Source organism: Thalassophryne amazonica, chromosome 10, assembly GCF_902500255.1.
Source record: "Thalassophryne amazonica chromosome 10, fThaAma1.1, whole genome shotgun sequence".
NCBI lineage: Eukaryota > Metazoa > Chordata > Actinopteri > Batrachoidiformes > Batrachoididae > Thalassophryne > Thalassophryne amazonica.
The window spans coordinates 57,415,942-57,429,785 of record NC_047112.1 but is presented as its reverse complement, the minus strand read 5'-3'; the positions used below and the strand labels follow the sequence as shown (position 1 = coordinate 57,429,785).

Genomic DNA, 13,844 nt, shown 5'->3' with positions numbered 1-13,844 from the left:
AAGTAATATTACTTAATAGTAGTAAAAAGTAACTGGATAATAATGAATAGTCAAAGTAACAATAATTAATAGTAAAATCTGCTCAATTAAAAGTAATACTCAAACAATAGCAAGTAAAGTTAAATATTGAGTTGTAGAAAGCTTTCTCATTTTCATTTTTTTTTTTTCTCTCATCTCATACAGGTGGACTGGATGCTGCAGCTGCCCGCATACAGCAGTTGGAGGCTGAAGTAAAGGAGCTGGATTAAAATGATACCACCTTTCATGATGGTAGGTGGGCATGACACAAAATCAAAATTTCAAATAAAAATTGTGACAGTTATTATTAAGGTTTTTAAAATGTGCAGACAATTGTTACTGAAATAATATAAACTAATTCATTTCATTCCTAACAACAGCACAGCTGAGCAAAGAAGATGCTCTGAAAATCCAAAAAATTGTCCGACTTCGAATCACTGTGGAAGGAGCCATTCGCAGGCTGAAGGAGTGCCACATCTGGGAACACATTCTTCCTCTGACCTTGTCTGGTGCAGTCAACCAGCTGTGGACCAACTGCTGTGTGATGACCAACTTCCAGAGATAACTTGATTTGAAAGGCTGTATTTCTGTTGAATAAAGTGTAATTTTTTTTGTCTTCATTTAAATATTACACTGAGTTCATCCCTAGAATCAAACCTCTGTCCTTTTGCACAACAATTGCACATGGATTACACAGCTGTACTGTATATAGTTTGTATATTGGCCTTGTTCTGTTGCACTGTGTATGGTTGGTTATATTTATATATTGTGTATGTTGAATATGAGAAATGTCTCTCATTTTAGATGTAAAAATTTTATTTAACACTTGTGAATGACACTAATATTTAATAACTTAAACACATCAGTTTTTTTTTTCATTATTATTTACAGTTAGTAGGCTCCTAAATGTACAGATGAGAAGTGGGGACCAATGTTTTCTGGTTTGTAGTTATCATGTAGCTTTCTGCACCGACCCAATATGACAGGGGTGAACCTCGTGGCACAGATCAGAACCTACAGTCAGCCATGGAGAGCTCACCAGGCCATGTAGCACTGAGATATGAGGTTTTCAGTCCTTCACCAAGAGACAATAATGATGGGTCACAGGGAGGGATCCTGAAATAAATTGAGCAAAAAAGAATATATGTGTTAAATTCACTGTCATTTTCGATTCTGACGTCAACAGTCAATCTGGAGAAGCGCTCACTGCAGTGTTTTATTTGCTGCATCGATGTGAACAATAACTGGCAATTTACATTATTAGACACTAATCAACAGTTTATCAAACACACAGGTGATGATGCTATTAAACTGTTGATTTGCAGACACTCCTGGCTGATGGCTTTGGTCTCCATGGGTTAAAGATCTCCGTCACCACGACGGATTTCCGCCATTTGCAAGATTTAACCACACACATACGCGCGCACGTGGTGTTGTGTGTTTTGGGGCCGAAATATGATGCGCTCACTGTCAAAGCAACATCCCATTCTGCCCTAATCAAAGCAGCAGCAATGTCAGCGTGGACTGCGGAGGAAAGGATTGTGTGAATTTTTCACTCCTCTCCGCTCTGTATACTGCTTGCCATGAGCCACGGTTCTTCTCCTCCCTGTCTTCGTGGAAGCATTGGCAGACCTTCAAGTAGAGCAGGGCGTGGCTTTGCTTTGAACCAATAAAGCATTGATCAGAATCACTGCTTCGATGCTTCGTTGTTTAATTTCGCTTTATCTTAATTTTGCCCCACTAAAACCGTAAAGAGCATATGTCTGAGTAATATTTACCTTTTTTATGTTAAACCGACCTGTTATTGTCTTCTGAAACAGTTGATGTATTTTATAACTTAAAAACGGGACCGATTGCTAACGCGTTAGCATGTCTGTGGTTTTTTCATTGTTAAAGTTAGCATTAAGCTGTTTGCATCTCAGCTCATTTTGTGTGCATTTCTGTATAATTAATGGCTCAGCGTTTGTTGTTGCTTTTTTATTTATATAATAATAATAAGTAATACTAATAGTAATGCTACAATACAGTTTTAGAAAACCAGACAAAAAGAACCTGATAAAACAGAAAAGGTAAAACCAACTAACAATGAACATGAATAAATAAATATAGAAATAAATGTTTCCTTTGAACACCTGACTTACACCTCCACTTCATCCCTGTTTTAAGTCTAATGACAATTTGTTTCAGTAAAAACCACATCTAAGCTGTTTTTACACAAGAAAAAAATAAAATACAGTATAAACTGCACATTTGTGTGTTTTTTCATGAAAATATCTTATTAAAGAGCACATATTACCCTTTAGTCAGGCCTTTAAAATACTTTGGTGGGCTCTTGCTGTAATATGTTGTCAGTGGCTGAGATACAACCCCTGGCAAAAATTATGGAATCACTGGCCTCGGATGATGTTCATTCAGTTGTTTAATTTTGTAGAAAAAAAGCAGATCACAGTCATGACACAAAACTAAAGTCATTTCAAATGGCAACTTTCTGGCTTTAAGAAACACTATAAGAAATCAAGAAAAAAAGATTGTGACAGTCAGTAACGGTTACTTTTTTAGACCAAGCAGAGGAAAAAAATATGGAATCACTCAATTCTGAGGAATAAATTATGGAGTCACCCTGTAAATTTTCATCCCCCAAACTAACACCTGCATCAAATCAGATCTGCTCGTTCACATTGACCCTATGTGTCTTTTTGCAAGGAATGTTTTCACAGTTTTTGCTCTATGGCAAGATGCATTATCATCTTGAAAAATGATTTAATCATCCCCAAACATCCTTTCAATTGTCCAAAATATCAATGTAAACTTGTGCATTTATTGATGATGTAATGACAGCCATCTCCCCAGTGCCTTTACCTGACATGCAGCCCCATATCATCAATGACTGTGGAAATTTACATGTTCTCTTCAGGCAGTCATCTTTATAAATCTCCATTGGAACGGCACCAAACAAAAGTTCCAGCAACATCACCTTGCCCAATGCAGATTCGAGATTCATCACTGAATATGACTTTCATCCAGTCATCCACAGTCCACAGTTGCTTTTCCTTAGCCCATTGTAACCTTGTTTTTTTTCTGTTTAGGTGTTAATGATGGCTTTTGTTTAGCTTTTCTGTATGTAAATCCCATTTCCTTTAGGCGGTTTCTTACAGTTCGGTCACAGACGTTGACTCCAGTTTCCTCCCATTCGTTCCTCATTTGTTTTGTTGTGCATTTTTCTATTTTTGAGACATATTGCTTTAAGTTTTCTGTCTTGACGCTTTGATGTCTTCCTTGGTCTACCAGTATGTTTGCCTTTAACAACCTTCCCATGTTGTTTGTATTTGGTCCAGAGTTTAGACACAGCTGACTGTGAACAACCAACATCTTTTGCAACATTGCGTGATGATTTACCCTCTTTTAAGAGTTTGATAATCCTCTCCTTTGTTTCAATTGACATCTCTCGTGTTGGAGCCATGATTCATGTCAGTCCACTTGGTGCAACAGCTCTCCAAGGTGTGATCACTCCTTTTTAGATGCAGACTAACGAACAGATCTGATATGATGCAGGTGTTAGTTTTGGGGATGAAAATTTACAGGGTGATTCCATAATTTTTTCCTCAGAATTGAGTGATTCCATATTTTTTTCCTCTGCTTGGTCTAAAAAAGTAACCGTTACTGACTGCCACAATCTTTTTTTTCTTGATTTCTTATAATGTTTCTTAAAGCCATAAAGTTGCCATTTGAAATGACTTTAGTTTTGTGTCATGTCTGTGATCTGCTTTTTTTCTACAAAATTAAACAACTGAATGAACATCCTCCGAGGCCGGTGATTCCATAATTTTTGCCAGGGGTTGTAGTTGCTGTAGGCACCTAAAAATGCTCATAATCGGGTGAAACCTGATAGAAATGTCTTTGTGGCATGTCAGTGATGTATGTATGTGCAAAATAAAACAAAACACTACTCCAGGTATGTTTTTGATGAGAATATAACATAACTTTGTTACAAGCTCAAATGTTGATGTTGCATGACAAAGGCCTTTTAATAATAACTTGCTTAAAGAAATAATGGCAAAACTCAAATGTAAAAAAAAAACAAAACAAAAAACGATTAATCAAAAAATAAAGGATTACTAAAATAATCGTTAGTTGCAGCCCTAGTTTGTTTTATGAGTGAGAGCATTTTACCGATTAAATGTGTATAAGCCAGTTCTGAGTTTCTCAGTGCGCATGCATTTTCAAAACTGGTGACAGTGTTACTTGGTGCACAGCAGAACAACGTTGTCAGTTGCTTTAGGCCCTAATTTTGTATTTTGACTGTATAGTCAGCGACACAGCACCCTTTTGGCGCATTTACCAGATTAGAACAGAAAATACTACAGAAGACAAAGAATTTTTACTTGACAGTTTGAAGTGAGTTTTCTTTGTTTCAGAGGGCTTCATACTCATTAAAATTCACTAGAATATACAAAATTTGACTTGCTCTTTTAAAAAATTTCTGGGGGATCACCCCAGACCCCCCATAATCAATGTGTTTTTACTTCACAGTTTGAAGTGACTTTTATTTGTTTGAGAGGGCAGCATACTCATTAAAATTCATGAGAATATACAAAATTTGACTTGCTCTTTTAAAGAATTTCTGGGGGAGATCCCCCAGACCCCCCCCATAATCAATACTGTGTTTTTACTTCACAGTTTGAAGTGAGTTTTCTTTCTTTCAGAAGGCTTCTTACCCATTAAAATTCACCAGAATACACAAAATTTGACTTCGTCTTTTAAAAATGTTATGCAGAGCACCCCCAGACTAGAGCATGACATGGGAGTGGATTTTTCACTCCCGTCCCATCCCGCTCCCAGAAAAAAAAATCCCATCCTGTCCCAATCCTGGACTGGAGTAAAAAAAAAAAAAAATCCCATCCCGCTCCCACTCAAAATCAGTCCCACTCCCATCCCACTCCCGTATGTCTCGCGCCGTGATGATCAATCAGGGACTGAATATGTAGTGACGTGGAGATGTCTGGAGTTTGACTGAAGATGTGAACATGTCCTGTATCTGGTAGCAGCCTATGAGCAGGACTTATGTCTCTTTTGTCCTTTATTTCACAGTTATGACAGTTTTTGGAGCGAGCAGCAGCACCACAGCAAGCAGCAGAGTTTCTTTCTCTTTTTATTTTACGTGCGCGCGCGAGTGAATCGTCTGTGGAGAATATTTTATTAACTACACAGATGTATAATAAAGCAAATGGTGACTTGTTTCTAAACACAATTATGACAGTTTTTTTTGGGGGGGGAAAGAGCGAGGAGCAGCCCTGCAGCAAGCAGTGGAGTTTTTTTATTTTATTTATTTTTTATTGTTTACATGTGCGCGCGTGAACGGGACAGTTGGTCCTCAAGTTCGGTCCTGCAGAGGCGGAAAGACCGCTGAAAGCAGCCGTCATCCAGACTCAGCTCGTGCAGCAAATAACGATACTCTCTGTATTGGGAGCTTTCCACAACAACTCGCTCCGTGTGATCAAGGTCCGTCATGTTAACTTGACTGACAACGTGATCTGGCGAGCGGAATGGAAGTTCCTCCTATTTAATGATGCACTGGGGCGAATTTTCGCAGCAAAAGCAGAGCGACACACCAGGTGAAGGAGGCGCATCCGTCGCCACGTGAAATTTGTAGCGTCTGATCACGCCCGGTGTGAACGCGTTTTGGTTGTTTTAAATAGATGAAAATCATCTATTTTTGGCATGCCCGCTCCTGTTCATTTTTATTCCCATCCCAATCACGGGATTGATAAAATATTGACTCCCATCCCGCGGGAATCCCGCAGGAATCACGTGACCCACAGGAATTCCCAAAAAATGTCATCCTCTACCCCAGACCCCCCAGAATCAAGACTACACCCTGCCCCCACCACCCTTTTATGTACCTTTTATGTTCAGGTTTTGCATTTTATGCTTTGTCTCTCCTTAGAGGCTATTTAGAAGAGATTTGTTTGCTGTATAATGTGTTTATTGTATTTATTGAGGAAAAAAGTGTGTGTGCCCCCACTATGCCACATTTTAGGGAATTGCTGGCATTTATTTTTGCCAGGAAAAAATTTCAGTTGGATGAAAATTTATTGCTTTAACCCATGGTCTCCTCACATGAATCCTCCTCCTGCATGAATCCCCTGGGAATGATATTAACAAGCAGACATGAGTGGAATAGTGTCCTACTACATTGTAAGAAGTCAAGATCAAGTTTGGGAAAAAAAAAAAATCTAATAGCCCAAAGTCTATTTTTATTTGCCTGTGGGCCTGTACACAATGGCCCTGTATAAACCAGTTTTTGATTAATTTGCTGGGGGTTTTTTTTACCTCCCTGTCAATGATGTTGGGTGCTGATTTAAAAAAAACAAACAGTAATTAATCCATCAAACTCAGAGATATGCATGTACTGTAGATACACATGTACTGGACTATGAATTATTTTGGTAAAAAGGGTAAAAAGGACCGTTTTAACTAGCCATGAGCTAGCATTAGCTGTTGTTAACATTGGCTAATGTAGTTCATTACAGAATAGGCTACATACCAAAATAGATCAACTTTTTTTTTTTTAGGTTTAATGTTACATGTGACTGCACACATAATGTTAACTGCGTTTATATCTGATCTGATGCTAAGCTGGCTAGCTACTAACCTTCATTGTTGTAGATCAGCTCAACTGTGTTCCTGGAGGGCACCTGTCCTCCATGTTTCCTAATTCTCTCTGTTCCACACTCAGGCAATTAGCTCCATCAGGTGTGCTCAGCCAATCAAGAGCTGGAAGACACCACTTCCAAAATTCAGGTGTGACTTAAGTAGATAGACGTGGAAAACATGCAGGGCAGGGCCTCTCCAGGAACAAAGTTGGTGACCCCTGCTGTACCTAAAATATATATGTCGTATTCTCTTAGCACAGGGGTTACCAGCCTTGTTCCTGGAGGGCAACTGCCCTGCATGTTTTCCATGTCTACCTACTCAGGTCACACCTGATTTCTTAAAAGTTAGAAAACATGCACGGCAGGGGCCCTCCAGGAACAGGGTTGGGCACAGCTATTACAGATGAAGCACTCAAAAAAGAATAAAATAAACTGTATCCTTTGTACAGTATGGAATGGGCTGTGGGAAAATGTCTCCCTGTAAATATAAACCCATCTTGAAACGTCACTCTTGGAAGATTTAAAAGAGATTTTGTCAAAAAGATTAAACTTTCCACAGCGCTTACACTGACTCGCCATTAAACCAGAACTGGCTTTGCACAGAAAACTCTGTTAGTGGAAGTTAGCGTGTAGCAGTGGTGGGCACACGTCCGAAAATCCGATAATTATCGAAAATAAAGTTTTCATTATCGGATTATCTTTTCAGATAACTTTGAAAACCATTATCGGACTAATTATCTTCCGGTAATTTTTAGACCGTTAACGTGGTAAACAAAGGTGAACAGATGCATAGTTCTACCCTCTGCAAACAGAGGACAGCTGCTTCTAGAAAGCGCTCTATCCTCTGCAGGCAAAGGAGAACTGGTCACAAAAAAAACTAATTTCTTTTAACCCCATACTGACACGTGGGCAATGTCACCCAAGTCATCCAGAGGCGTACATTTTTAACTTATGGTTCAAATTTTAACCAAACTTATTTCGGACAAGTTATTTAAATTAACGTCACTGCTGATGTTTTATAAAGTGAAAATATCAGATATATGTTTTAGTTTTAAAGTAATGCGCTAATTTTTAAGGTTTTAGTGTGGGCATGCAGGAGAAATGCATTTCAGACACTCTGATCAGGCTCCACTGATAACAGCATTAAACTCTAGTGCCTAAAACTCTCGTGAATATATTCTCTGGGTTTATAGACGTTGCTTTTATTAAATTCCACTCATCTTAAATGTAGCAAGTAGCAACACAGATTATTTGGGATTTTGTTTGCAAGTTTTCAAGGTCTTTACTGCCATCTACTGGCCAATAGTATTCATGGCAGTAGTCAGACTGAAGCTGAGCAGACACTGTACCAGAGAACCCGCACGGTGTAAAGCCCCGTTTACACATAGATGCTAAACCCCCGGAAGCGTCCTGGCAGAGATTTTGCCCTCTCCGGGCTGTTTTAGGGATCAAACGCCGTAGTTAACGCCCGAGCACGGGGGCGTGGTTTGGTTCCGGCTTCACCGGGAATCGTCGAAAAAATTATTCAACATGTCGAATAATTCCGGGAGCCCTCCCGGAGAAGTGGCCTGACGACGGACACAACACGAACAACGGCGTTTGATACTTTTTAATCGCCGTGTCATCCCGCCCCTTCCTGTAGTGCCGCAGTTTACACCGCCGTAATTGGCGGCCGGCGTTGTATCCCTAACCAACGGCGTGTAAAACGGCGATAGAGCCCACATCGGCGTCCTCAAAGGCGTTTTAACCGGTGACAGACAAAATGGCGGCGCTAGCGGACAGTACGCTGTTCTAAATGCCACCTCCCGGTTAACGGTGTTCCAAACGGCCGATAGGCGGCGGTCAGTATACGCTAGCGCGCTGCATGCAGGTATCTCACTCGTGGCCAGCTCCAGATATTTTTGCAGAGAAGCTCCAGTATGCCTCCTAAAATAAAATTGGCAGCGGCAAGGACTTACCAAGAGGTCTGCTTCAGAAGCAGAGGGTAGCCCTGTGGTGGAGACGGAGCAACACGTTGAGGAGGGGAAAAGGAGAGAAAAGGAAAGGCTGAGAGATGAGCTCCCTCCCCCTGCACTGACAGCTGCTTCAGCCTATTATACTCTGGGGCAGTGCCTATATGCAAAAGTTCCTGGAGTAACGCAGGATTTGCCTGGATAAATCCAGCGGTACACAGAGCATTATCGGCGGCAGCAGAACACCGCCGTTCTCACGCGCGTCTTAACCTGCGATTGTAAAGGATAGAACTGGATATTAACCCCTGTTGCCTGACGTGTGCCGGATGCTATGGCGTCAAAACTCCGCTTTATTCGGCGGATTTAGCAGCGTTTTATCGACGTATTTGCGGCTAGTACGGCGCTCAAAACGCCGGCGAAATGCTCAGCCCCTTTCCACCGTGAAAACAGCCGGAACTACCGCGAACTTCGGTCTACGTACTACCCGCCGACAAAACCGTCTATGTGTAACCTGGGCTTAAAAGTTCAGAGCGCCCGATTTATGTTCTCACACACATTGTACGTTCAAAAACCACACGTCAGACTTGTGTTTCCAGAAGCAAAACGTAAACAGAAGCTTTTTTTTCAAACTTAATTTATAAAAACTCTTGATGGGAGACATCAAAGTAAAAAAAAAAAAAAAAAAAAAAAAAAAAAAAAAAAAAAAAAAAAAAAAAAAAAAAATTATTACAAGACAGGTCTGCGGTGTTGGCACAGTGCAAGAGGTTGGACGCTTGTAGCGCTTCAGCAGTGGGACACCCTCACGACGGCCAAACAGAATATCAGCGGGTTTGATTTTCATCTGACCCATACGATCGGCGATCAGGAGGTGGTTATGAGATGTTAAACGCAGCTCGTCTCCATGTATACTAAACGATGCAGGACGTGCGATTAACCTGAAACTCTGTGCGATACAAAAATTTTTTCGCACGAATAAAAAATCGGCTAATAAAGGGCCAAAACTCGCACTGGCACCAGTAGATCATGGCAGTGTCGTTTATTTTGACACCAGTTATACAAGTATCAGACGGTTATCTAATTACAACTTGGCTTTTTTTTTTTTTTTTTTTTTTTGGAAAATGCCTTTTTTTTTTTTTTTTGGAAAATGCCTTTTTTTTTTGTTTGTTTTTTCTTTTACAAATAAAAATGGCATATTTTACAAAAGCACATTTATCTGTAAACACCAACACACGACACCTCACATTAACGTGTTGGTTTACATAGGATGAATCAACCAATCAGTGTAGCGGAGGCACATTTTACCCAGAATGCCATCTGTCTGTGTTTGTTACAACACTTCAGAATTAGTGCATTGTTCAACATTAAAAGATATATGTTATATCTTAACTTTGCAGAAATGACAGAATTGACATTAATAGAGTTATTCTGTCAGTATTCATTTTATTTATACACCAAACCATAACTCAGCATTGCTTTATTTTTCCAAGACCTCGGCTGACGGTAGCACTGTGATTGGGTAGAGAGTTGCGCTTCTGGCTCCTCCCAGTTGCCTTTGTGCTGGAAGCCATGTAGTAAACTGGAGCTTCCAGCAGGTGGCAGTTATGCTGAAAGACAAAAGTGCTGATTCATTGTTTGGGTCTGTTGTCGCTTTTGATGCTTCCAAAAGCGATCGCTGTGTTAAAACTCAATCAGCTTGTTAGTAGTTGCAAGTATACCGGAGACAATACTGGAATTTATCGGTTATCTGTAACTTCCGATACATTTTTGGGTGGTTTATTATTTTGTCTTTATCGAAGACAACTTTTCAGTTATCTGATTCTGTTATCGAAGTTAATTTTTCGGTTATCTGTGCCCACCACTGGCCTGTAGGTGTATGAAAATCCCCCATTAGGACTGTTGACACAAATCAAGGAGTTTGGAAAGTGTCCCCCATTGACACTTAATTGGAAAAAGCTGGTATAGAAAATGAAGGTGTGAATATTGGTTGGTAAAGGATTTTGACAGCTGTTTATCAAAGATTTTGTGCCATTGTATCTGAAAAAAATGGGGGAAAAAGCAATTAGACAGGGATAAACAGATGTGGCACAAGTTTTAACTGTAGTTATCGATTGAAAGGTCATCTCAAGACTGTGCTTGTTGTTGTTTTTTTTTTTTTCCCAGATACTGCACACCACGCCACAAAGACTTTGATGACCTTGAGAGGAAGTACTGGAAGAACCTGACGTTTGTGTCTCCCATCTATGGAGCTGATGTCAGTGGATCCATCTATGATGAGGTGAGCGGTGTGTGTAATAGAGCTCAGTGGTCAGGTTTATGTTACTACTTGCGCTTCTTTTGCCAATTATGATTTTTGACATTAATGCAGTCAGAAAGTTACTTTGATTATCCTAACTGTGAATTAATTGCTTTACTTTCTCTTTTCCACAATGGTTGATGTCCCAGTTAACATGCTGTGAATAACACACACATAGTAGGCAGCTATGTGACAGATTTTTTTTTTTTTTTTTTGTGTCGCGGCACCACCATCTGGTGGTATAAATAGAATGATGTAACACACATTCAAAACACTTCAAGTAATGAGGTGGTAGTTTTGAAAATGGAATGAACATTATCCTTGTATTGTACAATTTGTCTATACTAGTTCCCCTCACAATTCTGTTGGTTAAGAAGCAAGCTAAATCTTGGGTAGGTTGGTATTTAGTTGCAAAACTCTCATTAATCATAACTTCAAACTGTGCTGTATCAGTGTGTTGTGCTTCACTTCGTGTCAAAATAGACAAGGTCAGTGTGACTAATTTGTTTATAGTGTTATAAATATTGGGTGATTTGCTATCTCTGCACATGCAGTGATATATTATGGAACAATATCTTTTTTATTAGTAGTAGTAACTCTTTTTTATTTATTTTTTTGGCGTAACTGCTTTTAGAATTGGATAATGGCGCCCAGATGATACATTCTGATCATTAAAAATGCATATGTTCCTCATTCAGGGTATTGAAGAGTGGAACATTAGCCATCTCAACACGCTGCTGGATATGGTGGAACAAGAATGTGGCATTGTCATTGAGGGTGTCAACACACCCTACCTTTACTTTGGCATGTGGAAAACAACATTCGCCTGGCATACAGAGGACATGGATCTCTACAGTATCAACTACCTGCATTTTGGACAACCAAAATCCTGGTCAGTCACCTTATCGATTACAAAATCTCAAGCCTGTGACCGTTTGCATTTTTGGCCACTTTGGTACACAGTTACAGTTGATGTATGTGTAAGGGCCTTGTCACACCTTGACGATTTAGCCAGCGTATGCTGACAGCCCCGTTTCCACTGAGCGGTTCGGGTCGGTACTACAAGGTATGGTGCAGGTCAGAACTAGGGATGTGGAGATTAATCGATACGAAATGTGTGTAATGCAAGTGTATTGATTAATTCAGTGTGCATTGATTCAATTGACCGATGAAATCACAATGGATCGGTCACTGATTATCCAAAACGGTAAACAAAAGTCCCTCTGTAACACAGCTGCATTGTGAGATCTCCTCTCTCCCACCGAGTCTTGGTAATTAACCTGTTTTGCCCTACTGGCAACAGTTGTTGCCGAAGTGTATCGTCATTTTCTATTCACAATAAAAAAAAAAAAATCTCTAATGTACCAATGCAACATTTTCCACTTATAAAAAAAATCTGGGCATAAATGGGTTAAATTATCCATTCAGCCACAAAGAAATAAAATACTTTAAAATTAGTCTGTTTTGTTTGTGTTGAGCGGACGGTAACAGTGTAACGTCCAAAGTGAACCTGACTACATTACCCACAATGCTCCCTGCGTCGATCGACCAATCACGTCTTGCGCTTAATGATGACATCATCAGCAAGCGACAGCAAGTCTGCCACAAACCACTAATCTACACACGACAGGGACTAAAATGTTTGATTTTAGGGTTTACAAACGTTTTTGACCGTTAAACTTTGCTCACTTTACCAGGAAAAAAAATGTTAGTGGACTGAAAGTTATCGGAACTAAATTTATCGGAAGATAATTGGCCCACTGATTATCTGAAAAGCTAATCCGCTAACAAAAACATTTGCTTGAATATTATCGGTTTTCGGATTAGCTGAAGAGTGCCCACCACTGCATATTATATAGTGCAGTAACAAAGAATATTAGTAAATCAGAAGAGACAGACATCCAAGATGTGTAATAAAAAAAAAAAATAAAAAATAAAAAAAAGCGTGCTGATCAAAGAGACAAATATCAAAGCAAAAATCCGCACAACCTGCACTTCCATGCAAGAAGCTTTATTTGGACACAAATGGCAAAATAGCTGTGCTAAAATCTTTTGCTGAAATGGCAATGGGATGTGGTTTCTGTTTTGTTTTTTCCTCAACTTTTAAAATTTAACCTTTTTTAGGGTTGTTGGTCTGGGTCCCTGCAATTTTTTTTAATCCCTCTTTCTCAGATGCATTTCAGCTGGAGGTTGAACATGCAGCCTCGCAGTCACTTTTTTATTATTATTATTTTATTTAAGTTGCCATGTTTGTGAAGCATTGTGTATTGCCAAAAAAGCGAAAATTAAAAAGTGAACCACTCAGTGCGAGTCAGCAAAACACAGGAGAAAGAGTGGTCTTTTGCTGAGAGAAACTGTTTGTCAGTGTAGCCAGGGATAGAGCTGTGACTCGCCCTGCCTCTCACACCGGGCAGAGAGAGAGAGCCAGCAGCTGGCCACACAATCCGTAGTCACTCCCCACTTCGAGCGGCGCATGTGTTTTTAAATAGACAAACACACAGCTTTGCACAGTAAGTCTATTTCAGATGATCAGTGTGGACCTTCTTTCTCTTAAAAGGTTTACTCTGTGTGTCACGTTAGAAATTGGTTTACTTTAGGTGCTAATTTGATTAGCGTTTACACAGCTTCTGGACATGCCCTCGTTGTCTTCTGTTCTTCTGTTTTTTGTTTTTTTTTTCCTGGGGATGTTACAGCGCCACACACAGGCCTGGCATATGTACTACAATGTTAAATAAAGCTTCGAGAATTTGGCTCAAACATTTCTTGTAATTGAGTTATTCGACTAATCGTTTTAGCCCTTTGTTGGTGTAATACTAAAGGATTATTAACCGAGCCCGAGGTCTGTGCGGGAAAATATCAGACCAAGGTCTTGACAGTACAGACCACGTACTGTGTGCAGGGGTCGAAATAGTACATGCATGTGCTAGT

The 13,844-nt window shown here is 39.8% G+C and overlaps 1 protein-coding gene across 1 annotated transcript in view; it reads left to right on the top strand.

Annotated features, from left to right (window-relative positions):
- The window catches only part of kdm4b (lysine (K)-specific demethylase 4B), a 169,569-nt gene that overhangs the window by 22,124 nt on the left and 133,601 nt on the right, over nucleotides 1-13,844 (top strand). The window contains 2 exon segments of the mRNA XM_034179170.1: nucleotides 10,784-10,898; nucleotides 11,615-11,808. Of these exon segments, the coding sequence (XP_034035061.1) occupies nucleotides 10,784-10,898; nucleotides 11,615-11,808 (309 nt within the window).